The sequence below is a fragment of the Pseudorasbora parva genome, chromosome 5 (assembly GCF_024679245.1).
Source record: "Pseudorasbora parva isolate DD20220531a chromosome 5, ASM2467924v1, whole genome shotgun sequence".
Lineage (NCBI taxonomy): Eukaryota > Metazoa > Chordata > Actinopteri > Cypriniformes > Gobionidae > Pseudorasbora > Pseudorasbora parva.
Genome location: NC_090176.1, coordinates 46895535 through 46922486, shown reverse-complemented (window position 1 = coordinate 46922486; position 26952 = coordinate 46895535). Strand labels below are relative to the sequence as shown.

Genomic DNA, 26952 nt, shown 5'->3' with positions numbered 1-26952 from the left:
TAAAAAATTAAATAAAATTAAAAACAAAAGAGCGCACAGAGCTCTACTCATTTAATGAAATGTATATCAGTTCATGGTTTGTGTAAAAGAGAAAAATGTCAGTATTTAATTGAGACTTGAGATTAAATAAACTGCTTAAGTTTTTTTAGAGCTTGTAGTATTAATTTTCACATGCAGTTACACATTGTCGGATAAAAACAAGAAAGTGGCTGGTAAAACCATTGAGTGGCTGATAGATTTTGAAAGCTACCGTGGCCAGGGGACAAAAAAGTTAATTTCCACCCCTGCTGGCAAGTCATAAAAATGTTCGCTAATTTAACTGAATTTATATATTAAAATTAGCTACAACTACAGTAGTTATGGACTGTGGGAGTTTTATTTGCAAATAATAATAATAATAATAATAATAATAATGCGTTCAATTTATATAGCGCTTTTCAAGGCACTCAAAGCGCTTTACATAGAAGGGGGAATCTCCTCAACTACCACCAATGTGCAGCATCCACCTGGATGATGCGACGGCAGCCATATTGCGCCAGAACGCCCACCACACACCAGCTGATTGGTGGAGAGGAGACCGAGTGATGAAGCCAATCAGGATATGGGGATTATTAGGAGGCCATGATGGACAGGGGCCAATGGGCAAATTTGGCCAGGATGCCGGGGTTACACCCCTACTCTTTTTCCGAATGACATCTCGGGATTTTTAACGACCACAGAGAGTCAGGACCTCGGTTTAACGTCTCATCCGAAAGACGGTGCTCTTTTGACAGTATAGTGTCCCCATTACTATACTGGGGTGTTAGGACCCACACAGACCACAGGGTAAGCACCCCCTGCTGGCCTTACTAACACCTCTACCAGCAGCTACCTGGTTTTCCCAGTTGGTCTCCCATCCAGGTACTGACCAGGCTCAGCCCTGCTTAGCTTCAGTGGGAAACCAGTCTTGGGCTACAGGGTGATATGGCTGCTGGTTAAAAAAATGCTATATGCATTTCTACCCAAAAAAGGTGTCCACATACAGCTGAGTTGTTAAATAAATTAAAACTACATAACCTCAAATGGAAATGTAACTGAAATTAGGCCAATATATTGGGTGAGATAAATTCTCTTTGTATCATTTAAATGTTCCCTCTCCTCCTAGTCCTGTACGGCGTGACCAGGTGATGATTAATATTATAATAAACTTAATGAACTCAGATGACAAAGGCTCATTAGCCAAAACACATATAGTTGTCCAGTACTTGTCACCTTTTTTTAAAATATTAAAGCCATGTTGAAATAAAGGCTATTATTCATTTCTTCAATAATATTTGAGCCCTTCGGATAATTCATTTTTATCAACTCCTAACATGTCCAGACAGGGGTGAGGCCATCATTTCAAAAGTGAGGGGGACAGAATGTCAAGTGTTATACCACTTTTTGACCTGTGTCTAACTGATAGATCTGTCTTTGTGCACTCATCCCAAAGCGCGCAAATATTGAGTTATCTTTCAAATCCTGTGCTTAAACGGACAAACTCACAAAAAGTATGTCAAAATGTCATAGCCTACTCTATGCCTTAAGTGAACTTTATACAGAAAATACTACGACTATCCGTGGGTCTTAACGGGGCAGTAGCCTTCATTGCTGTCTGTTTAATGTCAAACAAAAGATAAAGACATCACTCTCTGCTCCTGACTGAATAGCTTTTGTAAGTTTAATAAGGATTTTTTTTTTTTTTTTAAACAGTTAAATGTGTGTTTATTTTACTTTTGATTACTTCATTCCATTTCTCTAAAAACTAATGTTAGACCTACCTGAAAAGCATTGTTTATTTTGTTCTCATCTTTGCTCAATAGTATTTATTTGTGCTGCTGCTTCTATTTAAGTTATCTGTTCTTATTTTCTTTATTTTCATTTGACAGTAGTCCTTTTTCCCCTGAACATAGCAAATACCGAACTGTACTGAAACGTGAACCTAAAACCGCGATACAAAGCGAACTGTGAGCTGTCTGTACTGTTACACCTCTAGCGTAACTTATGCGAGGGGGGTGCCACCATAGACAGTAAAAGAAATGGACCGAGCGTTCCCATTGACGTCAACGGCGAAAGAATGAAGTCAACCTAGGGGCACTCACTTCCTGATGGCTGAGCGAACTGCGCAGGCTCAGACTGAGCTTGACGACGTAGATGTGACGTGAGCCTCCTGTCTGACCGCTGTAGTCTTCTAGTAGATGTGGAAAGCGAAAGCTGAATCACGTTGTGTAAATATTTTCTCCCGTTGCTTTTGGCTCACTATGGGCTTCTCCCCATTCTTCCCCCTTGACTTTATCAGACTTTATGTCTCCACGTCCCCCCGACTGTCTCGTAGACAGTAAAAGATTGCCTGCGAGCGTCTCCTCAGGTCTATACGGTAATTTCTCAACTGTGCGACAGAGTCGCGTTGGTTATGACGCAATTGTTAGCCTATTTTTTACAAAAACAGCTTCTGCGGGGCGATAGTGTAAGATACAAGGTAACAGAGCCTTTTATGCATTGTCGTGTTTCTTTAGAAATAAACAATGGACAAATGGAGTCTTTAAACGTCTCAGATGTAAAGTTATTCACTGTCAAAGTGACTCAAAAATGAATGGGAGTCAATGGGATGCTAACAGCAGGTGATGGCTTGGTTAGCAATGGCAGCCCCTATGGGTGGAACGCTTTCCGAGTGCTAGATTACCCCCTTGGGTGCCACAGAATTTTGAAAAATTTCAAAGGGTAAAAAAATGAATCGTTAGATTAGTCGACTAATCGAAAAAATAATCGTTAGATTAGTCGACAGAAAAAAAAATCGTTAGTTGCAGCTCTACCCTGAACCCACCCAATCTGGCAACACTGAGCATGAGTACAAGGCGAGCATGGGCGCGCGGTGTGATCCGTTAGTAACTGATTACCATGGAAACTTTGCGCAGGCAGCACCCTCCATGTTCATTCACGACTGTCTCCGTTAGCGCTCTCTGCTTGCCTGCTGCGTCACGTGGTTAGGTTTGGAGTGCGTTCAAAAAAACGATATTTATTTACAAAAACGAGCCATTTCGAGTCATTTAACTCAAGTCTGAGTCAAGTCTCAAGTCATGAATATCAAGTCAAAGTCAAGTCAAGTCTTTTATTAATAATTGTCAAGCAAGTCTCAAGTCGACTAGTTCGTTCTTTCATTTATTTTTGGCTAAAAATTCCTTTAAGAATGATCATTTGGCATCCAACTAGGCCACGCTTACCCTTCCGTGATTGACGGCAGCCTTTCCCTCTTCACTTCTCTCGTCCATTTCGTCGTCGCTCCATTCCCAGTCTCCATCCTCGGTTTTGTGCAGGTGACCACTCGATCCCGGAACCCTTCTGACCTGCGGGTGTGAACGGTACATGACGTCAAACACACAATATAGCGCAGCAGTTACCAACCACACACCTTTCCAACAAACTTGGTGCTGAAAGTATTCATCTCATTCATTTCTCCATAAGCATTTCAAAATATAATTCCTGAACCAAACCAACCAGCTCTGCATCAGGGTTCTGTCATCTCGGTCTAGCTCTCTCTTGGTTTTGTGACAGAGCCCTGACACGCCTGTATTGTTCTCGTTCGTCTTGTGTTCGAGCTGCATGCTCCTCTACTTATGAGTATTGTGTGCGGAGTGTGGTGTTCGGATCCCAGCACTTCTGACTAGTTTAGTAAAATAAAATTAAAAATAAAATAAAGTTAAATTATTAAGCATATCCATCTAAAACCATGCTGCCTTTTTCCTACAAAAGCATATCATTGCTTAGCAACTTTAAATCTCACACAAGGTGCAACTTAGTATGTTTACAAATGATTGTTAAAAATCAATTTGTCTATGGAGTAAATGAATGGCATTTGTACTTTCAGAACCCTACGGTTGTGCTCTACAGCATCACGCCTCGATATCAGCAGGGGTTGAGTTTGTCAGATATAGTCTGTGCTGAGCTTACAGGGCTTATTTCTCTGGGTCAGTGAAGTGAGCTTTAATTTATCTCCCGGCCCTAACCTGAACAAAAAGGCCAGATTTTGTTTAGGCCTGCTCGGTGTCTGTAACCAGCACTGAAATATCCCACTATCTGCTCTCTTATCCAAGACACATCTTTCAAAACATGCTAAAGGTTTAATCTGGCCCACAAGATCTCAACATCTATCGATGTAGGACAAACCAGGCGATCAACCCAACTTGTGAAAAGAAGCAATTTTGCTCAACAAGATCCCTAAATTCCTCTCATAGCCTTCTCTCATTCTGGAAAGCCCTCATCTGATCGACTGGCTTTACACAATTTCAGAGAATAAGTACACAGGCTTTGATATCGTTTCGCTAGGAAACGTCATATTTACAAGGTACCAGGTTGATAAAATGCTTTTGAGGAAGAATTAGTCAACAAGTTTGCCAAAAGAATTAGATATTGAAACAAATGTATTGTGTAGGGATGGAAGATATATAAAAAATTCATATATATATATATATATATATATATATATATATATATATATATATATATACATATACACATCTATATATATATATACATACACATACATATATACATACATATTATATATATATATATATATATATATATATATATATATATATATATATATATATATATATATAAAGAATTCAAAATAATTATTATTAAAAATTATTGTTCCTCTGACAATCTTCCAAGTAATGGCAAATTTGACTTGATAACTTATTTATATTATATATATATATATATATATATATATATATATATATATATATATATATATATACTTATTATTTTATATGAACACACACACACAAAAAATGTGTGCTGTCGAATGGATTACTCAAGTAATTTGTAAACCACGTACATCATAAACCACTGAAATAGCTTGATAAATGTAAACGTCATTTTTGTTTTTATCCTCAGAAAACCTCAGCTCACCCTTGTTTACAGCGCAGTCTTTCCCTCAGCAATATGGCGGACGCGTTAACGCTCGTTGCACTCCAGGGTTTCTAAAAACGCAGCGCTACGATTGAAAACGCCAGCCAGTTGCGTGAAAAAAACCGCTTTGGTGGACCGTGGACACACGGCCTAATGGGCCTTTCACACCAAACGCGGCAACGCCACCACTGCGCTACGAAATCAATTCATTTGAATCGCTTGCGCCGCCGCACAAGGACGTTTTTTTTGCTGCGCCGACCAAAGCGCACGAGTTTGCGCGCATGCCGCGGTCAAACTTCAAAATATTTTAATGGCCTCAAAAACCTGCCTGTAACGCAGCATAAAACGGTCTAAAATCACAAAGAACACTTAACAATTATCTGGTGCAGTGCCTCCGTTACTCTTTGTACCGTTTAGATGCTTTGTCATTAGGTGACATGTCATCTGGATCAGCGCGGACTACCTAATGGGCCACGCGGCGCAAACCATAAATGCAATAAAACAAAAAAACCTCGTAACACCCCGCTGTCTCGTCCCACTTTTGGATTGTTTGGCTTCCTATATTCCAGTAAACTGGCGAGCGCGTAAACAACTCCCCAAACGGACGAGGCGTCTTATATAAAAGTATATAAGAATATACATATATTCATTATTAAGTATTATTTATGGTCACATTTTTTCCATTATGATTTGAAAATAAAGGTGATTGATTTCTTTATTTAGCAGAAAACACTGGCACATCTTTTTCTCTCTCTCGCTCTTTTTTTTTTTACTCAGAGTTGACACATTTATTTAATACTAGTACACCACTAATATTTTAACCTGTATATCACCTGGCCCTATACTATTTCTACCTTCCCCTAAATAGCACATCAAATTAACTGTAGCTGAACACTTTTCATGTCTGTCAGGCTGTCTCTTCTGGTCTAAGTGGGAGGTTCAAAGTCTGGAACCACGCGACACTAGAAGACTTATAGCTAGTTCAGTCCCTTTAATCCAAGAACCAGCGATAACACTTATCAAAAAGCCACAGAAGACCTAAAATCCTCTGGACGTATGTGAAATATGACACATTAGACTGCGGATATCAGACATCATGATTGACAAAATCATATTGGCCTGATTGAGAAATTCAGCTCAAGCCACTACATATACATCCGGCCGCCCCGTGATGACAAAGACACATTGTCCAGGAGATTTACTCAGCTTCCACTTCAAGACAAAAGGTGACAAACAGCGCACACACACACACACACACACACACACAAGTACATCTAGAGGCGAGAAGCACTAAGTAAGCGTTCAGCGATTTAGATAGCATGTACCCGTCTCCCAGCATCCATCTCTGTGTGCTGCTTCCTCTGCTCTGGATCCTTCAAAACAACACATAGATAAACAAAGAAACAAATAAACATGAGCGCATGACAAACTACACCTGCGGGCTGTGTGCTTATGAATAACACGAGTGGGTCAGCGGCGCAGAGCTCTTGAACACACACTCGCTGTCATTTAGGGACATTATGTAAGCTCAAATACCCAGTGGTAAACTGCTCTCGTGGAAAATTTGATGTGCAATCGAGTGTTGTGATGCAGACATTCAATTACACAAAACAAATCATTACAATGGAGCAAGAGAAAAACAAAATCAAAGTATATCATGTTAGCATCTAAATTTATTCACACTGTAATCTCTGTTTACTCCACCTTACTTTCTGCACTACTGTATATTTACCTTTTATGCTTTGGCAATGCTTAATGTTTACAGTCAAGCCTTTAAAGCTAAAAAAAGATGGTTTAATAGCATTATATTCGTATTCACATCTTTAATTAAGCACCAGGAATACCTCAGCAGTCAATAAAAAGAGATTATTAAAATTTCAGCTGAAAATAACAACACGTGTCTACTGCAGAGATGCTGCAAGTCATCCGAGAGTCAAACCAGCGAGCTGCTGCGCCCCCTACTGGACAACAACTACAACTTCACTGATCTTCACTGGGTACACAGAAGAATTACACACATTTAAAATGTAATCTTATTACAGGTATAAGTGAAGACATTAGATAACACCTCATCTCTGGTCACAATAACATGATTTTGATTTTCTTCAATGATAGATTTTGCTTCAGGAAGATCCAGTTTTATGAGGCAGCAGATTCAAGGTTGATTAACTGGGATAAATGAGAGGATAAAATCTAGCGTAAACTATTCAAGGTTTATATAAATTAAATTCGATGATATATATGTATATCTTTATGTTTATTAGATAGATGTGTGTGTGTGTGTGTACACAAAGCATTAATAAAAACACAATATTTTACTATTTACACCAGTGCATCAGTTTTAAAATATAATTTTTTATTATTTTTACTATAGGTAAATGTATTATTATTATTATTATTATTATTATTGTTGTTTCAAAAAAATGTATATTACTATTTGAAAAAACCTCATGTGAAACCGGAAATATCAGAGTAAAGGTCTTTTTTCAGGTCTGATGGAGTAAAATTTTCAAATATTGTTCATACATAAAATTCTGTAAGATACACAACACAATCACATACAACCACCCACCCGCACGATAGATAGATAGATAGATAGATAGATAGATAGATAGATAGATAGATAGATAGATAGATAGATAGATAGATAGACCTAGAGAGTATTAAGTAAAATAAAAAAAATAAAAATACAATTTATTTAATCTCTATGATATTTACAACAAAGAAAAAAAGACTTAAAGGGGTACTTCAGCGCTGGAAAGATGAATTTGTATCTAAACTGGGTCATTAATGTAGTAGAAATGTGAAATTATATTTAAATTTGGTGCCTTCTAGACTGAGAAAATACCGAAGATGTATTTTTGTCTCATGGGGATAAAAGACTACAATTCCCAGAATGCTTTGCTGCCCTGTGAGGCCATTCCCAAAACCACCACTGCTGGATTACAGTGACTGGGTTAGAGAACAGACACTACAATTAAATACTGAACGTGTCTGTTCAATATAATGCTCGAGTTGCCGCGTGAGTCTCACAGCACTAACTCAGATTAGGAGTCAGATTACATTTAACGTTATAAATGAGCTAATGAGCTCTCATGATGAGAGCTGAGGAAATCACATTCGCGACATACATTCACAACGCGTGTTCAGTCTGGCACGTTTTCAGTTCATGCCTTTGGAAGTTTAACTTTCATAGACATTATTTTGAGAAGTTAAAACACTTACATTGCTTAGCATCCGTTTAAATTAATGCCAGCAGCTGAGAGCTGAGTGCTGTGAGTGCGAGCACCATCCCAAGTGATCCCACATTAGTGATGTCCGGTTCGCGAACGAATCGTTCTTTTGAACCGGATCTTTATAGTGAACCGGTCGAACCAGTTCACCAAATCGGACTGAATCGTTCTAAACGGTTCGCGTCTCAAATCAGCGCTGATCTCACAAGTTACTATAGTTACTCACTTTCTGACATGAGTGACAGTCCCTCCGACAAGAAATAAACTAATATCTTGAAGTATATGTTGTAACTCACAACCGTTCACTGAGCTGAGACACGTTTTGCTAAGAGATCTGATGAACTGAACTCACGAGCAGCTGATAGGCTACTGAGCATGCGCGGGCAGCGGTTTCTCGAATCCTCGGATCAGTACAGAATCGAAAACTGTTTCAATCGGACACGTTCGATACTGAGAGAACCGATGAGCCGATGAGCTGCGCATGCGTGTTATTTGTTCAGATGAACGAAATGCAGGTTTTAAGTGTATTTAAAGAATGATGTTTCCAAACGTGATCACATAATGTCTTATCAGTCTTATCACTATATTATTTTAAAGTTTGGTAACACAATGGAATATAAAACGGTCAAACTAAACTTTTTTTTTTAATCAATAATGCATGATATTTTCTGGAACAGCTTTTTTCCTACTTAATTTCTAAGTCGATACACATTTTAAAATGCAATCAAAACACAGTAGGTTCGATATCAGACTACATATGCAGCTTGCAGCAGTTCGCAGCTCACACACACACACACACACCACACACACACACACACACATACAGCGGTTCTCGAGTCTGCCTGGCAGGACCGGGTTGCGGGTCGAGCTTTCGGTCGGATCACCAGTACAGAATCGAGAACCGTTTCTATCGGACACGTTCGATCTTTCGAACATGTTCGATACTGAGAGAACCGGTGAACTGAGATACTGAGCATGCGCGTAATTTTTCAAGAGAAGAGAACTTAATTTTGTTGAACATTTTAAACGCCAGAACGTGTTTTTTGAAGTATTTATTCAAAATATTAATGTTTATGTGTATCTTAAAGGACTGTTTTCTTGTGTCTAGTTGAGGATTATATTATAGGCTAAAGGTTTTTTTTATGATCTCGCGGATATGTTGGACCATAATTGGTAAACTGTGTAACAGGAAAAAAGGACGATTTATGAAATACCCTGTAGGCCTACTGTACTGTCATTATATAGTTAATGATGACACATTCACAAATTGAGTTTGTATTAAATAAACAATGTTTTAATAAAATTGTATTAAAGTATCAAATAAAAGTATCAAAACACACATTTTAACAAGAACATTTGCTGGAAAAGTGCACTTACATACTGTAATTAACTCTGAATGTCTTACACACAATATTTAACAGGTATTGCCTGTTGTTTGTAAATTTAAAAAGTTAGTGTGCTTTATCAACAACAACAAAAATAAAAATAATAATAATTGCAAAAACAAAAGTGCAAAGTTTCTTTTCCACTCTTGCAGTTTCTCGAATCTCAGTATCGTTCGTTCTCGAGTCAAGAACCGGTTGCAACGGTTTTCGAATCACCAGTACACTGAACCGAGAACTGTGTATTTCGGACATGTCCGATTTGAGAACCGAACCGATGAGCTGATGATGAGTGAGCATGCGCCGAGCCCCCGACTGCGAGCGGCGACATAGCAGCACCACAGGCGCGTCACTCTGTCTCACTCTCTGAAGTGAACCCATAATGATGCCATGAGCGCGTGTTTAGTCTGAAACGACTCCGAGGACTTGACTGAGGGGAAAACTGTATTTATTTAATTACAAATTAATAGTAAGTGAGTCATTGTTTCTGCAATGAGACTGATTTTTTGACTTTATACCTGTAACACATCCTCGTTTTGCACATAAACTTATCAGATTATGATGATATTTTATCTGACTGGTGTTATGATTACTAATGACTGACTTTATGTATTTGAACGTGTGTAAAGTGTTTGTTTATTCGGCCTGCCTGCCGAATGCGATAGACTTGACGTCATTACGTCATCGCGAAATGACGTCATCACGTTGAGCGTAAAAGAACCGGTGAACCGGTTTTTTAAACCGGTTTATTGAGACGAACTGTCCGAAAGAACCGGTTCGCGGAAAAGAACCGAACTTCCCATCACTATCCCACATGTGCGAGTTGAAAACATGCGGAAATAGCTCCCTCTGCTGGCTGGAGATGAAGTAAATATCGTCCATTTGCGTCACGGGGGGGATTTTTCCAGAAATAAAATGCATAAATCTCTCATCTCAGGGGGATATGAGGTGGGGGAGCACGACCATTTGATTATACTCCAGGGTTTCTACTGATACAAAGCCATTTGCTAATCGCTGAAGTAACCCTTTAATAAAATAGTAGTAGAAGTACTAATACTTTTAAAATATTATTAAAACTTGAAAGGAAACACAGAGGCCATAATTCCTTACTCTCTTGAGTAGGTACTTATTTTGAATAAATAATTACTTCACAACTGCTGAAAACGTATGTTCTATAATGAGTGTGTTTACTTTTGTAATCTGGATGTACTTCATCCATAGACAGTAAAAGAAATGGACAGAGCTATCCCATTGACTTCTACGGCGGAAAGTGATGTCAGTAAAGGAGCACTCACTTCCTGATGGCTGAGCGAACTGCGCAGGCTCAGACTGAGCTTGACGACGTAGATGTGACGTAAGCCTCCTGTCGGACCGCTGTAGGTCTTCTAGTAGTTGTGGAAAGTGAAAGCTGAATCACGTTGTTTAAATGTTTTGTCCGTTTGCTTTTGGCTCACTATCGGCTTCTCCGCATTCTTCTCCCTTGACTTTATCAGACTTTATGTCTCCACGTCCCCCCGACTGTCTCATAGACAGTAAAAGATTGCCTGCGAGCGTCTCCTCAGGTCTATACGGTAATTTCTCTACTGTGCAACAGTCGCGTTGGTTATGACGCAATCATTAGCCTATTTTTACAAAAACAGCTTCTACGGGGCAATAGTGTAAGATACAAGGTAACGGAGCCTTTTATGCATTGTCGTGTTTTTTTTAGAAATAAACAATGGACAAATGGAGTCTTTAAACACCTCAGATGTAAAGTTATTCACTGTTAAAGTGACTCAAAAATGAATGGCTTGGTTAGCAATGGCCGCCCCTATGGGTGGAACGCTTTCCGAGTGCTAGATTACCCCCTTGACTTCATCCGGCACATAGATCCGGCATGTTGCCGTTGTCACGTGACCTACCAAGGTCATAGTTTTTTCACGTCAAAAGGAATAAAATATTTGTGTTAAAAAATATTTCACCATAAAAAATTATTAGTTCTATGGTTCATTTTTGTAGTCTTTAAAGAACCCAAAGGCCAAATAAATAACAGTAAAATCATCACGATTTTGCAGTGCTGCTCAAATCTGTATTGCTCAAGTGGACGTCATTGAAGTGAACGCTTTGAAATTCCAAGGCCAAAAACTGATTCTCTCCACAGTGTCCTGAACAGAAGTGCAGCTGCTAATATTCAAGTCCTCACGGTGAGGAAAAGAAAGAGAATGACAAAGACAGAGTGAGGCGGACAGTCATGGATAGATAGAGAGAGAGAGAGAGAGAGAGAGAGAGAGAGAGAGAGAGAGAGAGAGAGAGAGAGAGAGAGAGAGAGAGAGAGAAATGGTGTTTGTCAGGAGTTGTTCAGGTCAGAGAGTCCTTACATGACAGCATCTTTCCCAGCCGTCTCTCTCCGCAGGCTCCAGCTATGCTGACTGGATACATAATGCGGGAGTGAGCAGGGTCGCAATAGCACACAAACACATCAGCGACGAGGACAGACACCAGGTGACAGAAAGGACATGCTCACATTGCTGACACATCCTTCATCAGAATATTCATGAGGACCACGATTCAATTTCATAATTCACATTTTTAGTAAGCTTCACACTGTAGCCGTGTCAAAACCTGGAAACCGCTGCCTCCGCAGGCATCACACAAACTTTCTGTTCATGAAAGATGTCAACGTTTCCACAAAAATATAAAGTAGCACAACACTTTTCCACATTCATAGAAATCATAAATGTTTTTTGAGCAGCAAATCCGCATATTGGAATGGTTTCTGAAGGACACTGAAGACTGGTTAAATGATGCTGAAAATGTACAAGATGTTACTGTTACTGTTACTGTATTTGTGATCAAGTAAACAGCCTTGGTGAGCATTTTTTTCAAATAGCCTGCATAAAAAATAAAAATAAAACTTTTAAATTATTATAGATTATTTCCCAAACATATTGATATAAAAATGTTTTAATATTTGCTTGGTTATCTGGAAAGATACATTTTGGTAATACATTTTTATATTTGTGGACAAATTATCTAAACATCATAACTTTTTTGTTCAAAATAATTTTTATCTTTCTTTAATTATAATATATTTAAATTTACTTTCAAAGAATAATTCTTTTTAAAGCATAAACTTACTCCATTATGTCATCATAAAAATCAAAATGACCATTCATAATTTTTATGGAACACTGCAGTATTTATTACAAATAATTTATGCACATCATCATTATTATTATTAATATTATTAGTTCATATGTCCTCATAACCTTCTTTTACAGCAATATCTCTTTTATGATGATGTGTTTACTGGTGTGAGGGCGGGACAACCAACCTGTCACTCACATGAGATCAACCAATAGCAAACAAGTACCATCCAATCAATTCCTCATAGCCAAATGGAGGTTCCGTCCAACATTTTTTCTTATTCCATAAGCTCTTTCACTCGAACATACATCACAATAAGAAAGTCATGATGCCAATAGGGTTTAAAAAATAAGTTGAATTTAAGAATTCATGAGTCCTGAGTCACGACAGCACAGAGTGGATCACATGATCGAGTCGGTCCTGAGACACGACAGCACAGAGCGGATCATGTGATCGAGTCGGTCCTGAGTCAGGACAGCACAGAGCGGGTCATGTGATCGAGTCGGTCCTGAGTCAGGACAGCACAGAGCGGATCATGTGATCGAGTCGGTCCAGAGTCAGGACAGCACAGAGCGGATCATGTGATCGAGTCGGACCAGAGACACGACAGCACAGAGCGGATCATGTGATCGAGTCGGTCCAGAGTCAGGACAGCACAGAGCGGATCATGTGATCGAGTCGGACCAGAGACACGACAGCACAGAGCGGATCATGTGATCGAGTCGGTCCAGAGTCAGGACAGCACAGAGCGGATCATGAGATCGAGTCGGTCCTGAGTCACGACAGCACAAAGCGGATCATGAGATCGAGTCGGTCCTGAGTCAGGACAGCACAGAGCGGATCATGTGATCGAGTCGGTCCTGAGTCACGACAGCACAAAGCGGATCATGAGATCGAGTCGGTCCTGAGTCAGGACAGCACAGAGCGGATCATGTGATCGAGTCGGTCCTGAGTCACGACAGCACAGAGCGGATCATGTGATCGAGTCGGTCCTGAGTCACGACAGCACAGAGCGGATCATGTGATCGAGTCGGTCCAGAGTCAGGACAGCACAGAGCGGATCATGAGATCGAGTCGGTCCTGAGTCACGACAGCACAGAGCGGATCATGAGATCGAGTCGGTCCTGAGTCACGACAGCACAGAGCGGATCATGAGATCGAGTCGGTCCTGAGTCACGACAGCACAGAGCGGATCACGTGATCGAGTCGGTCCTGAGTCAGGACAGCACAGAGCGGATCACGTGATCGAGTCGGTCCTGAGTCAGGACAGCACAGAGCGGATCACGTGATCGAGTCGGTCCTGAGTCAGGACAGCACAGAGCGGATCACGTGATCGAGTCGGTCCTGAGCCAGGACAGCACAGAGCGGATCACGTGATCGAGTCGGCCCTGAGTCAGGACAGCACAGAGCGGATCATGTGATCGAGTCGGCCCTGAGTCAGGACAGCACAGAGCGGATCATGTGATCGAGTCGGTCCTGAGTCAGGACAGCACAGAGCGGATCATGAGATCGAGTCGGTCCTGAGTCACGACAGCACAGAGCGGATCATGAGATCGAGTCGGTCCTGAGTCACGACAGCACAGAGCGGATCATGTGATCGAGTCGGTCCTGAGTCAGGACAGCACAGAGCGGATCACGTGATCGAGTCGGTCCTGAGTCAGGACAGCACAGAGCGGATCATGAGATCGAGTCGGTCCTGAGTCAGGACAGCACAGAGCGGATCATGTGATCGAGTCGGTCCTGATTCAGGACAGCACAGAGCGGATCACGTGATCGAGTCGGTCCTGAGTCACGACAGCACAGAGTGGATCATGAGATCGAGTCGGTCCTGAGTCACGACAGCACAGAGCGGATCATGAGATCGAGTCGGTCCTGAGTCACGACAGCACAGAGCGGATCACGTGATCGAGTCGGTCCTGAGTCAGGACAGCACAGAGCGGATCACGTGATCGAGTCGGTCCTGAGTCAGGACAGCACAGAGCGGATCACGTGATCGAGTCGGTCCTGAGTCAGGACAGCACAGAGCGGATCATGTGATCGAGTCGGCCCTGAGTCAGGACAGCACAGAGCGGATCATGTGATCGAGTCGGTCCTGAGTCAGGACAGCACAGAGCGGATCATGAGATCGAGTCGGTCCTGAGTCACGACAGCACAGAGCGGATCATGAGATCGAGTCGGTCCTGAGTCACGACAGCACAGAGCGGATCATGTGATCGAGTCGGTCCTGAGTCAGGACAGCACAGAGCGGATCACGTGATCGAGTCGGTCCTGAGTCAGGACAGCACAGAGCGGATCATGAGATCGAGTCGGTCCTGAGTCAGGACAGCACAGAGCGGATCATGTGATCGAGTCGGTCCTGATTCAGGACAGCACAGAGCGGATCACGTGATCGAGTCGGTCCTGAGTCACGACAGCACAGAGTGGATCATGAGATCGAGTCGGCCCTGAGTCACGACAGCACAGAGCGGATCATGTGATCGAGTCGGTCCTGAGTCAGGACAGCACAGAGCGGATCACGTGATCGAGTCGGTCCTGAGTCACGACAGCACAGAGTGGATCATGAGATCGAGTCGGCCCTGAGTCACGACAGCACAGAGCGGATCATGTGATCAATTCGGTCCTGAGTCAGGACAGCACAGAGCGGATCACGTGATCGAGTCGGTCCTGAGTCAGGACAGCACAGAGCGGATCACGTGATCGAGTCGGTCCTGAGTCAGGACAGCACAGAGCGGATCATGTGATCGAGTCGGCCCTGAGTCAGGACAGCACAGAGCGGATCATGTGATCGAGTCGGTCCTGAGTCAGGACAGCACAGAGCGGATCATGAGATCGAGTCGGTCCTGAGTCACGACAGCACAGAGCGGATCATGAGATCGAGTCGGTCCTGAGTCACGACAGCACAGAGCGGATCACGTGATCGAGTCGGTCCTGAGTCAGGACAGCACAGAGCGGATCACGTGATCGAGTCGGTCCTGAGTCAGGACAGCACAGAGCGGATCACGTGATCGAGTCGGTCCTGAGTCAGGACAGCACAGAGCGGATCATGTGATCGAGTCGGCCCTGAGTCAGGACAGCACAGAGCGGATCATGTGATCGAGTCGGTCCTGAGTCAGGACAGCACAGAGCGGATCATGAGATCGAGTCGGTCCTGAGTCACGACAGCACAGAGCGGATCATGAGATCGAGTCGGTCCTGAGTCACGACAGCACAGAGCGGATCATGTGATCGAGTCGGTCCTGAGTCAGGACAGCACAGAGCGGATCACGTGATCGAGTCGGTCCTGAGTCAGGACAGCACAGAGCGGATCACGTGATCGAGTCGGTCCTGAGTCAGGACAGCACAGAGCGGATCATGAGATCGAGTCGGTCCTGAGTCAGGACAGCACAGAGCGGATCATGTGATCGAGTCGGTCCTGATTCAGGACAGCACAGAGCGGATCACGTGATCGAGTCGGTCCTGAGTCACGACAGCACAGAGTGGATCATGAGATCGAGTCGGCCCTGAGTCACGACAGCACAGAGCGGATCATGTGATCGAGTCGGTCCTGAGTCAGGACAGCACAGAGCGGATCATGTGATCGAGTCGGTCCTGAGTCACGACAGCACAGAGCGGATCATGAGATCGAGTCGGTCCTGAGTCAGGACAGCACAGAGCGGATCGTGTGATCGAGTCGGCCCTGAGTCAGCACAGACCTAAAGGACCTAAATGCGAATTTTGTCTTCGTTTTGGAGCTCACTGGCTTATAAACAACTAACATACTAAAAGGCCAAAAATGCATGTGCATTTTGCATCTCCAGAAAATTGATTGTATAAAGGATGTTTAAATCGTTTTATTGGAAAACGCTGATTAAAACATGATTATTTTTCAGTGCAGTGGCTGAGATCAGCATTTGAGATGTAGCCAGAGACATTTTGAACTGATGGGAGGAGAGACAGTGATCCATCACCTGATAAAGTTGGACACTGCCATCGAACTCCAGAAACCAACAGCACAGAGACCCGCTGGCCTCCAGCTATTTAATCACTGTTAGTGTGAATGTCCCTTAAAAGCTGTTTGTTGACACAGTTTCAGTTGATGAGCTTCACTACTGTACCATCCCACTAACAACTCCAATTACACAATTGAGGTACTACAAATAATGTTTCAGATCTCTAATTAAACCTACATTTCCCAGAGGTTCACTTTCCTGAATACGACGCCTCGGCTGACTGCAACTGTTGTCAAATCTAACAAGTACACATGGGCTCCGTTCCACCCAGACAACAGACCGTACAGCGTTTCTCCCTCCCTCCCATTAATACTGTAATTCATTGAGAAAAGTCTATTACTGAAAGCAAGACTAGTTTTCCCAGAGCACTTCAGACAACTAAAACACCATCACATCAACAAAATCGATTCTAAATGGATCTGCTGTAGTGATTATTCTTTACAAGTCAGATTCTTAATATATCCGTGTGGCTGCACAGTAATCTGCCGGGCAGCTTTTAAGTGCACTCATTTGGCCATCTACTCTGATAAATCCCTTTATCAGTGCAAAACACACCTTCTTTGATGCATTCAACCTAAAAAACACCATTACAAACATCCACAAGGCAGTTTGCATGCATTTAAGAGTTTTTCTCAGTTCTTTGTTGTTTGTATGGATCAGTGGTGGAATGTAACGAAGTACAAATACTTTGTTACTTTACTTAAGTACATTTTTCGCGTATCTGTACTTTACTTTAGTAGAATCAATAGTGCATACTTTTTACTTTTACTTCGTTACATTTTGCAGCAAATATTTTACTTTCTACTCCACTAATTCTGACATATTTCTAATACGGCATTAATATTCACCAGCATAATCATTGTGTATATTCTATATGTGCCCAGCGTATTTCTCTTTCTGTCTGTTGTCAGCTGCACTTCTATACAATATTGGCAGTCCACATTTGAAAACACCCACATCCCTCCATGATTTCAGACCATCAATGTCACAGCCTCTACTTCCATCTCCACCGGGACATTCTGTACATCCTCCTAAATGGATGGATGTGAGAGCTCTTTAGCCGCCATTTCTCTCATTAATTTAGTGGACGAGAGGTGTGGGGTGCTGACAGCCGCCCCTCTCTGTCCCGAGTCTGACAAAACAGATGGTTTGACGCAGTAACCTGTTAGCTCCATTGAAGCCCATTTTTCTTCATAGCTCACCAGAGCTCAGAGACATTAGGTGTCTGCTAAAGGCACGGAATGAAACTGAACTGAAATAGGGTGACCCGAGAGAGTTTTACACCACTTGCTTAGTAAAGAACCATTCCACACATGCATTTTGAGAGAGAGTCTATCACTGCATGTTTATGAAGTGTAAACATTTGAAAAAATGTCAACATAAAAACTGCATTCAAATGATCTTACCACAAACAATGGCGCATTAATGCTCATTGGTATAAAGGTCGATTTTCAGATGCTTTTTTTATTCAAAATTTAACTTGAATTGGGGTAACAAACATGATGCAGAACTGCAAAATAAAAATTGAATATAAAGAAGTTAAACTAACATAAATTGATACATTAATGTAAATAAATGTAACATTAATGAGGCATAACATTATGACCCAACATATATTCCTAATATCGTTTTGGTCCCTCTTTTGCTGCCAAAACAGCCATGACCCATCGAGGCATGGACTCCACTAGGCCCCTGAAGGTGTGTTGTGGTATTTGGTACCAAGATGTTAGCAGCAGATCCTTTAAGTCCTGCAAGTTGCAAGGTAGGGCCCTCATAGACCGGACTTGTTTATCAATGAGCCTTGGCCACCCATGACCCTGTGGCCGGTTCTCCACTGTTCCTCCCTTGGAGCACTTTTGATAGATACTGACTACTGCAGACCGGGAACAGCCCACAAGAGCTGCAGTTTTGGAGATGCTCTGACCCAGTCATCTAGCCATCACAATTTGGCACTTGTCAAACTCGCTCAAATCCTTACGCTTGATCATTTTTTCTGCTTCTAATGCATCAACTTTCAGGACAAAATGTTCATTTGATGCCTAATATATCCCACCCGCTAACGGATGTAGTGATGAAGAGATAATCAGTGTTATTCACTTCACCTGTCATCATGTTATGCTTGATCTGTGTTTCATAGGTCTGAAACGATTAGTCGATATCATCGACAATTAAAAATTGTCGACAAACAGGTTGTCTGAAATCCCCCCCCCCCCCCAAATAGGGCACTATTTGAGGGTACTACCATTTGTAGTGATGTCCAGAAACTAAGTGGAAATTATCAAGTGCACTCATTCAATCCCATAATGCACTGCAATAACAGGTATACAATAGATGTTCGCTCAATGGCTAGAGAATCCCTAAAATGCACTGTAAGGGTCATGCCAAATGACTTCAAGTGGACTATATTAGTGGAGTAATGTAGGGGATAGTGAATGAGGGTATATGGGGCAATTTCAAACCCAGCCTTCGATCTCATATGGGTCTGCAATAACTTGGTTTAACCAGTGGAATGGTGTAGCACAATACTGTAATGCAGAACTTCTGGATGCAATACAATAGAAGAAGGCACAACGCTTCAGAGTGCAAACGCGGGAAAGTTTAACATAACCACACACAAAAAATGCTCCCATATGCAGAGGGCTGCCAACTCTCACGCATACAGACTCACACAATTGACACTGTTCTCACGACACATCCATTTTCTTAAGCCAGGTGCACACTGTTGGCCGTCTGAGACAAATTTAGCAAATCCTAAAAGATTCCTCAGATCCTAGGCTAAAATCTGACGTCTTTGGTCGTTAGTTTGACATGTTCACCGGCCGCCGATTAATGAGCGCTGCGATCAAATTTTACCTCAGACGAAATTCTGGCAGTGTCAGAAGATTTGGCACACAATCCTGCAGTGTGACTTCTCCTACGACGACAGTCAAATATCTCCGTTTTTCAAGACAAACTATGACCAAAACGAGTGCTAGAGATTTCTTTGTAGCCAGCATTTCAGTCCCGCGTGTAATGCAGCTCACTGTCACCAAACGTGTCATTCATTGATGATATAAAACTCCAGACGAGTTTTCTTGTGCGCGTCCGTTTTTAGTGCGCCTTCACTATCGTGCAGTCTGACATTAATGCCAACTGAGATCTTACAATGTGACATGGCTTACATCGGGGATCATGTACAGTCTGACAAGGGACATTCACAAAGGATTTTGAAAAATCGCACAGTGTGCAGGACCCATTAGACAGTGAAAAATACATTGAGCAAAGAGCTATTCCTCTTTACTACAAGTTACAGCACAGATAAACATAAATGAACACAAATGATGACCAATAGAATGAGAGATGCATAGTACAAAAGACTAGTAGACAGACAAAGAGAACGATAGACACAGACAGATAGATAGACAGACAGACAGATCATCTAGCAGAGACAAAACAACTAAAACTCAATAAATAAAGAGGGCACGATAGAGTCCATGCTTGAACCGGCTCTTAAAGCTACACTGTGTGATATTTTCCCCCATCTAGTGGTGAAACGGTATATGACCATCCAGTGAATAATAGTTTATGTTCCTCTCAATTTTGATTTAGTTTCAACTCCTACGGTGGCCGATTTAGTCATGGCTTCCAGTTCGACCTCTTCGGTGAGTGTTGCAAGAGGTTACTTTTGAAAACTATTATAATTTGCAGTTATTTAATTTGCCAAATGATCTATGATCAAATTAATATATGTAAAATGAATAATAGTTTTACGTTTTCGTTATTTTTTACCATTTCATTGCAAACATCAGCTATCAGGTTCCAGACGAATGCAAGCTATTCTTAGTAAAGGAACTTTTTTTATCAGTGCTATCGTTATTCTGTATATTGTACGACATCACTAGCGTAAGGCAAACAAATTATAATGCAATTCAAATATTAATCTCATGTTATCCGTCATAGAACACGGATTTATGTTATAAGGTAAACAATACTTTTTCATCATTGACGCGAGGAAAACTATCCTAGTCGTCGTTCTAGTGTTATGCACAGCACACCATGATATAATTAGCCAAGCAACAATAAAACTTCCAATATACACAAATAGGCTGAATTAATATTACCTGTCGAGAAGAAAGCAGGCAACGTCGGCGTTCTTTTTAAAATCGTTGCTCCTCATGAGCTCTTTCCATCTTGGAAAGGCCACTCCAATATTTACTTTTGTCTTGTTGATTTGCCCGTCGCGTTGCCGTCTTAATTCTCTTTTCCGCTTCCTTGGCGACTCTGATACATATCCCGCAATGTTACTAGGTCCCCGACCCGGGTCGAATTCGGTAATCAATTCCGGGACGTGGTTGCTTTCACACAGAAGGCGACCCGGCAATGTTCCGGGAATATTGCGGGTCCGACGTGCATTTAGAAAGGGGCTTAAGAGTGATCCTCCGTCATCATATAGCAGCCTCAAGCAATCCCCCTCTTCACATTCGACACGGTGCCATCGAGTGTAAAAACGCGAAAAGCGAAGCTTGAATTTACGGGTATGTCCCTCTTTGGCAAATGTACTTTCAAGATGGAGGAGCAACATGGCGACCGCCATCCGAACCCCTAACACTTATGCATTTTCAATGGTATATTATAAAATTACGAGAATGCATTTTTACTTGAAAGAAGTAAATCTACATTAATGAGCACATATATTTTTGAAAGAACTAAGTGATTTTAGCTAACAATAAACTAAAAAAGTTACACAGTGTAGCTTTAAAGTGATAGGTTAAAGTGCATCTCGTATCGGAGTAGACAAGTGAGCACTCTGAGTGTTTAGAACAGATGTACTGCAGTAAGAAACATTACAGTTTCCGATTCCTCGATCAAAAGCACCCACACTGTTTAATCAATATAGAAAGCACTCTAGTCTAGTGAACATGAGAGAAGAGAGACCCATCGGCCTGTGGGAAAAAATACACTCAAATGCGTGGGGATGAATGAGACTGCGTTACCTTTTTGGCTCTTTGGCTTATATTTGGTCCTTTAGTAAGCAGCTTTTCAATCAAGTACTCTCGATTCTACAACACAGAGGCAGGAGGGTTAGGGAAATACATAACATATATCAGTGACAGACCACTGTGAAGCACTGGTTAAAGCATTTGAAGTATGGGGAGAGAGTACACTGGCGTACCTTAGCCTTTTGGAAAAATTTACATTTCAAAAGCTCGGCTGCAGTGGGCCTGTGGAGATGAGAAGAGCGGAGTTAAAGCAGTTGATGCTGACATTTTCAGACAGGTCCATATTTCAAGACTCAACAATAAGATTTTTTTTGTTTGTTCTGTTTGGCCAGTAGATTTTTTTAAATTTGTATTTCATCTGGTGCCATTTTCACTGTCCCTGAGGCCCAGTTATTTTATATTAGCTTCCAATCACATGTAAAATGTAAGTAATGCACGGAAGTAAACACTAAAATGTTATATACATGTTGTCATATTGATATTATATGTACAGCGTGTCTATTTACACTAAGTGCTAATAGACCACCTTGTTGGCAGAGGCTATTACACTAACTTCGCCCACTGACATCTGGTTGGGCCAGACAAAATTACGGCTGCATTGTCAACAGAAGGAATAACGTGGGGTTAGGTGCGTGGCAGAAAGTTTTGATTTTAAACCTGAGTTCGTATCCACGCTGAAATCAGAAGCACTTTCTCACAAATAACTAAAAAATGTTGTGTTTTGTGGGGAAAGAGTTAATGAGTCATGGGTGTGTTTTGGGCATAACATGCAATAAACCAATCAGAGTCTCATCTCCCATTCCCTTTAAAAGGCGCTCACACCATGGCAGATTTGCTATATTTACATGATGGAATTTGCGAGTGGAAAGACTGAAAGCTTATCTGAGAAGAATCCTTTTATTTTTAATATTGTAAAAGGTGTGTGTGCTGCTGCACATCCTGTGTGTGTAATAAGCGTTGTGCATCCGGCGATAGGCAGATATTACTAACACACCCTTTAAATAACACAAAAAATACTGCACGATTGACTTGTAACCAAGTTTTTGTTGGTCAAAGGCACAGTCCTTTTCAGTTCCTCAAAATAGCAACACGCCAACAATATGCCTGAACACACCATGGGTGAACAGATTTGCATTTGCTATTCAAACAACTGGATGCTGGACGTAAAAAAATGATAACTGTGTCAGGCTGAAACTAGCAAAAGGGTAGATGTAGGGATGGCTTTATTGTCCCAATAAGTTATTGTCACATCTATTTAGTTATTTTAGTAAATATAATAATTTACACTGTTATTATTGCATATTTTATATGTACAACAACACTGTGGCGCAAATAGTATTTGCACTATTTGTAATTATAAATAGCATCTAACTACTATTTACAAAGAAAATACTGCAATTATTCAAAATTGTGTAGATAGCACCTATTGCTAAGAAAATATGGTTTCACTATATATATAGTATACTATATTATAATATATATATATATATATATATATATATATATATATATATATATATATATATATACTTAATGTAATATGTAAGTGTGTGTATGTGTAATGGAATGAATGTCCTGTTATGTTTTTATGATATAAAATTATTATCGCCCACACCTACAGCGCTAGTACTACCCAATGTATATAGACCATAAACTGTAAAAAAAAATATGGACATAGTGTCCGTGACGTCACCCATAGGATTCTGATAAGGCTTTCTGAAGTGTAAAGTAGAGACGAGCTGGTCGTTGCCATCTTGGCAGTGCGTCACGCCCGGATAACAGAAAATGGGCAAAGAGGAGGGATGTGAGCGGAGCTTAGGTGACACGATGGCTATCCACCTGCTACTCAAAGTAACCACACCCTTAATTATGCAGAATTTTAAGGGTTCATATTAATAATAATAATAATAGATTTTATTTATAATCGAATGAGTCGAAAAATTCACCTCCCTGTAAACATGTTTTTTTCTGCTGTAAAGTTGGGAATTTTAACCTGGGCCTAATGAGATTCTGCTCTCTTCTTAAGTCTGTCTCTAGTGGCCAGTCGAGGAATTGCAGTTTAAGTTATTTCCGTATTGGCTTCAAGAGAAACCGTGGGAGGTTACCCCCTGGTATAGACAGTGAACAAACCAACAGCAATTTATGATTCTGAGATCTCTTTAGCTCATCAGTTAGCCTGGATGCCGGCCGAACTCAGCCCCGCCCACAACATTTGAGCTCGGGCAGTTCGGTCTGGACTCGATCCATAGAGGAGTAATTATCCCTGAACAGAAACTGTTCTGACCAATGATATCATCAGGGTGGGCTTTAGACGGTGATGGACAGATGATCAACAGTAACGTAATCATGCACGTCATCAAAGACACTTGGATTATATTTGTTCAAATCCTAAACGGAGAGCTTGTTTGTATATGCATTCACCATGACTATTTCTCTCTAAATAATGATCATGTTGGGTAAGTACTCTGTGTATCCTTAAATCCTTCTTCTTCTTTTTTTACAACACTGGCAAAGATTGTGTATTCCAGCCTGATACCAGCGCGCGTGCAGACAGGGTTGCCAAGTTTTTACAACAAAACCCGCCAACTACTAGCCCTAAACAATAGTTTCTCAGGGGGGTTATCCGGAAAAAAAGGCGTTTGGGGGGTAAAATGTGTGTTATTTTGGCAAGGTTGCCAGCTAAAATATGCATTCATGGGTCTATATATCACATAAAAGTCGCTTTAACAAGCTGACATGGAAAACAACCCACGGAAAAAAATGCAGTCTTGGCAACAGTTGAGCTCTGTTGACATTTGACAATGCGTCCCTTCATTGCTCTGATTGGTTGTAGGTCTGTCCAATTGAGGTCTTTCCTGGTTTGGTTGAAACACGCCCCATAATCACAGCCCAATGGAGCAGTATCAGACTCATATTCGGACTAGAATTGAGTATGACCACGTCAGGCTACTCATCTGTATCAATTTGAGCGTAATCAGACCTACTTTGTCTGTGTGGCATTTCTTTTATTGACTGCGATTTTTTTCATTAGAGAGAACTGTCATTCAATAATGTACACAAGACAACTCAAATCAAATCAATATGTTTGCCTCCAGTATTAAAAGGCTTTGTTGAAACTTCTGGTCATGCACAGAAAAACCTTCTTGGACACAGATTTACTCATTTGTGTGAACATAAGGATGATTTGTTGGATTCAAATTACCTCTTTGCAGGGTCCTTCTGAAGGCACAAGGATATAAGTTTTCTAAAAGATTTCCCATACTTCTTAAGCATCTCTTTGTCTTCAATCCCAGTCTCCAGGGTTGGAGGATCGTTCTGCAGCGTGAGCATTAAAACCTGCAAGCATCAGATATGAAAATACTTGTTTAATATTTGTACGGATAAGAGAAAGTCTATAAATGATGCTACAAGGGAGAGGAATACTTTAAAAATGCTAACTTATGAACTCTCTGCAAAACATCTCATTGTGTATTTTAATGAAAAAGTCTGAACAATATTAAAGGAAGATATAAATTAGGACCATTTCCATTTTGGGTGAATTATACTTTCACCGTCTGAGCCTGTAAAACCACATTAGATATTAGATCAGCTGTACAGGCTTTAGTTAAAGAGGACCTATTATGCTTTGTTACATTTTCAGCTTGCTTTAGTGTGTGATGTTGCTGTCTGAGCATGAAAAACATCTACAAAGTTACAAAGCACAAAGTTACTCCAGTGGGAGTTATTCTCTATATCAGTGCGCCACACGGTTTCTGAACTCCCTGAAACACCTTGATTGTAGGCTTCAGTTTTCTTCCAAGAAACATGTTACAATATTCCTCTTTTAGAAAATTCCATGTCAGCAAAAGCAAAAAAAGTATGAGGTCTGGTTAAGTTAGTTAGTAGCATGCTAAAACTTGTGGTTACGGTAGGAGCCGTGACATTTCCCAAACACACTCTAAGCAATTGGCCAATCATAACACACTGATCCAATCAGAGCACATTGCACTTTTCAGAAGGAGTGGCTTCATATAGAGAGGAACTAAACAAAGGGTCCTATTTTAACAATCTGAGCGCATGGTCTGAAGGGAATGGTGCAGGTGCGCTCAGGGCGTGTCTAAATCCACTTTTGCCAGTATAATGATGGGAAAAACAGTCCGTGCCAGGAGCATAGTACAAACGGGTTGTGCCTAGTCTCTCAATGAGTCATGTGTATGCGTAACGTGCAATAAACCAATCAGAGTCTCATCTCCCATTCCCATAGCCTGTAGTGCTTGCACCATGGCGGATTCACTATTTACATGGTGAAATTTTGCAAGTGGAAAGAATGAAAACTTTCAGAGAGGAATCCTTTTATTTTTAATATTTAAAAATGTTTGTGTGCGGCTGTGTGTGTAATATGCAGAGTGTGTACTTGCTTATAGGGGCATATTACTAACAGCGCATTTGTTTTCAGTTGCCTCAAAATAGCAACGCACCAATAATGCACCCAAACACACCTCGTTTTCAGACCAGCACGCCCATGGGTGAACAGATTTGCTATTTAAACAAAGAGGCGCTGAACGTGAAAATGATAACTGCGTTGGGCTGAAACGTGCAAAAACTCTTGCGTCGTGTCGGCCGTCCATGGGCGTAGATTACGCGGGGGACAGGGGGGACCTCACTTTTAATAAAATGTATTTTCGTCACCCGCACTTTAACTGGGTCTCACCGATCCTAGTCGACCCGTTCCGAGCGGGATTCGAACCGACGTTACCCTGCACGGTGCCAGGCAAATTAACAGGTACGCTAAAGACAGCCTTCTCTAATCTCGGTTGATAGAGCGCTTTTCGAGGTCACATGCAAGTGTATTTATATAGAAACCAATGTAAACACATTAACATTTAAAATCAGAGACAAAAAATGATCTATGTATGAAAACCTGTAATTTTATTTTCATCTAAATATGAGGAGGGCGCTCTCAGAGAATGTCCAAAAGTGGATTCGTACAAGTAATACCCTGTCACGCTGGATCTGCAGCTGAAGGAAAACAATCGTTATGATGATGAAACGTGACGACGACAATCATACGATTGCGACAATATATGCTATATGTGTGTTTTTCAAACCATCTCAATGTAGCCTATTTATTGACAATAAAGCCTATCATATGAATAATGCAGCTTTTTTAATGTTTAGAATCTTCTGCTCACCAAGGCTGCATTCATTTAATCAAAAATAGTTAAAACAGTAATATTGTGAAATATTATTACAAATTAAAACAGCTTTTTTCCTATGTGAATATAAAGTGTAATTTATTCCTGTGATCAAAGCTGAATTTATCATCATT

At 41.2% G+C, this 26952-nt stretch overlaps 1 protein-coding gene and 1 pseudogene across 3 annotated transcripts in view; both read right to left on the bottom strand.

Annotated features, from left to right (window-relative positions):
* The window catches only part of stk39 (serine threonine kinase 39), a 183632-nt gene that overhangs the window by 53526 nt on the left and 103154 nt on the right, over positions 1-26952 (bottom strand). For all 3 annotated transcript variants that reach the window (XM_067444560.1, XM_067444558.1, XM_067444559.1), the window contains 4 exons: positions 24847-24980; positions 21818-21866; positions 21639-21704; positions 3240-3362 (listed from right to left, as the gene is read on the bottom strand). In XM_067444560.1, the coding sequence (XP_067300661.1) occupies positions 3240-3362; positions 21639-21704; positions 21818-21866; positions 24847-24980 (372 nt within the window). The remainder of the gene's footprint in view (positions 1-3239; positions 3363-21638; positions 21705-21817; positions 21867-24846; positions 24981-26952) is intronic.
* LOC137076238 (5S ribosomal RNA) lies at positions 859-975 on the bottom strand (annotated as a pseudogene).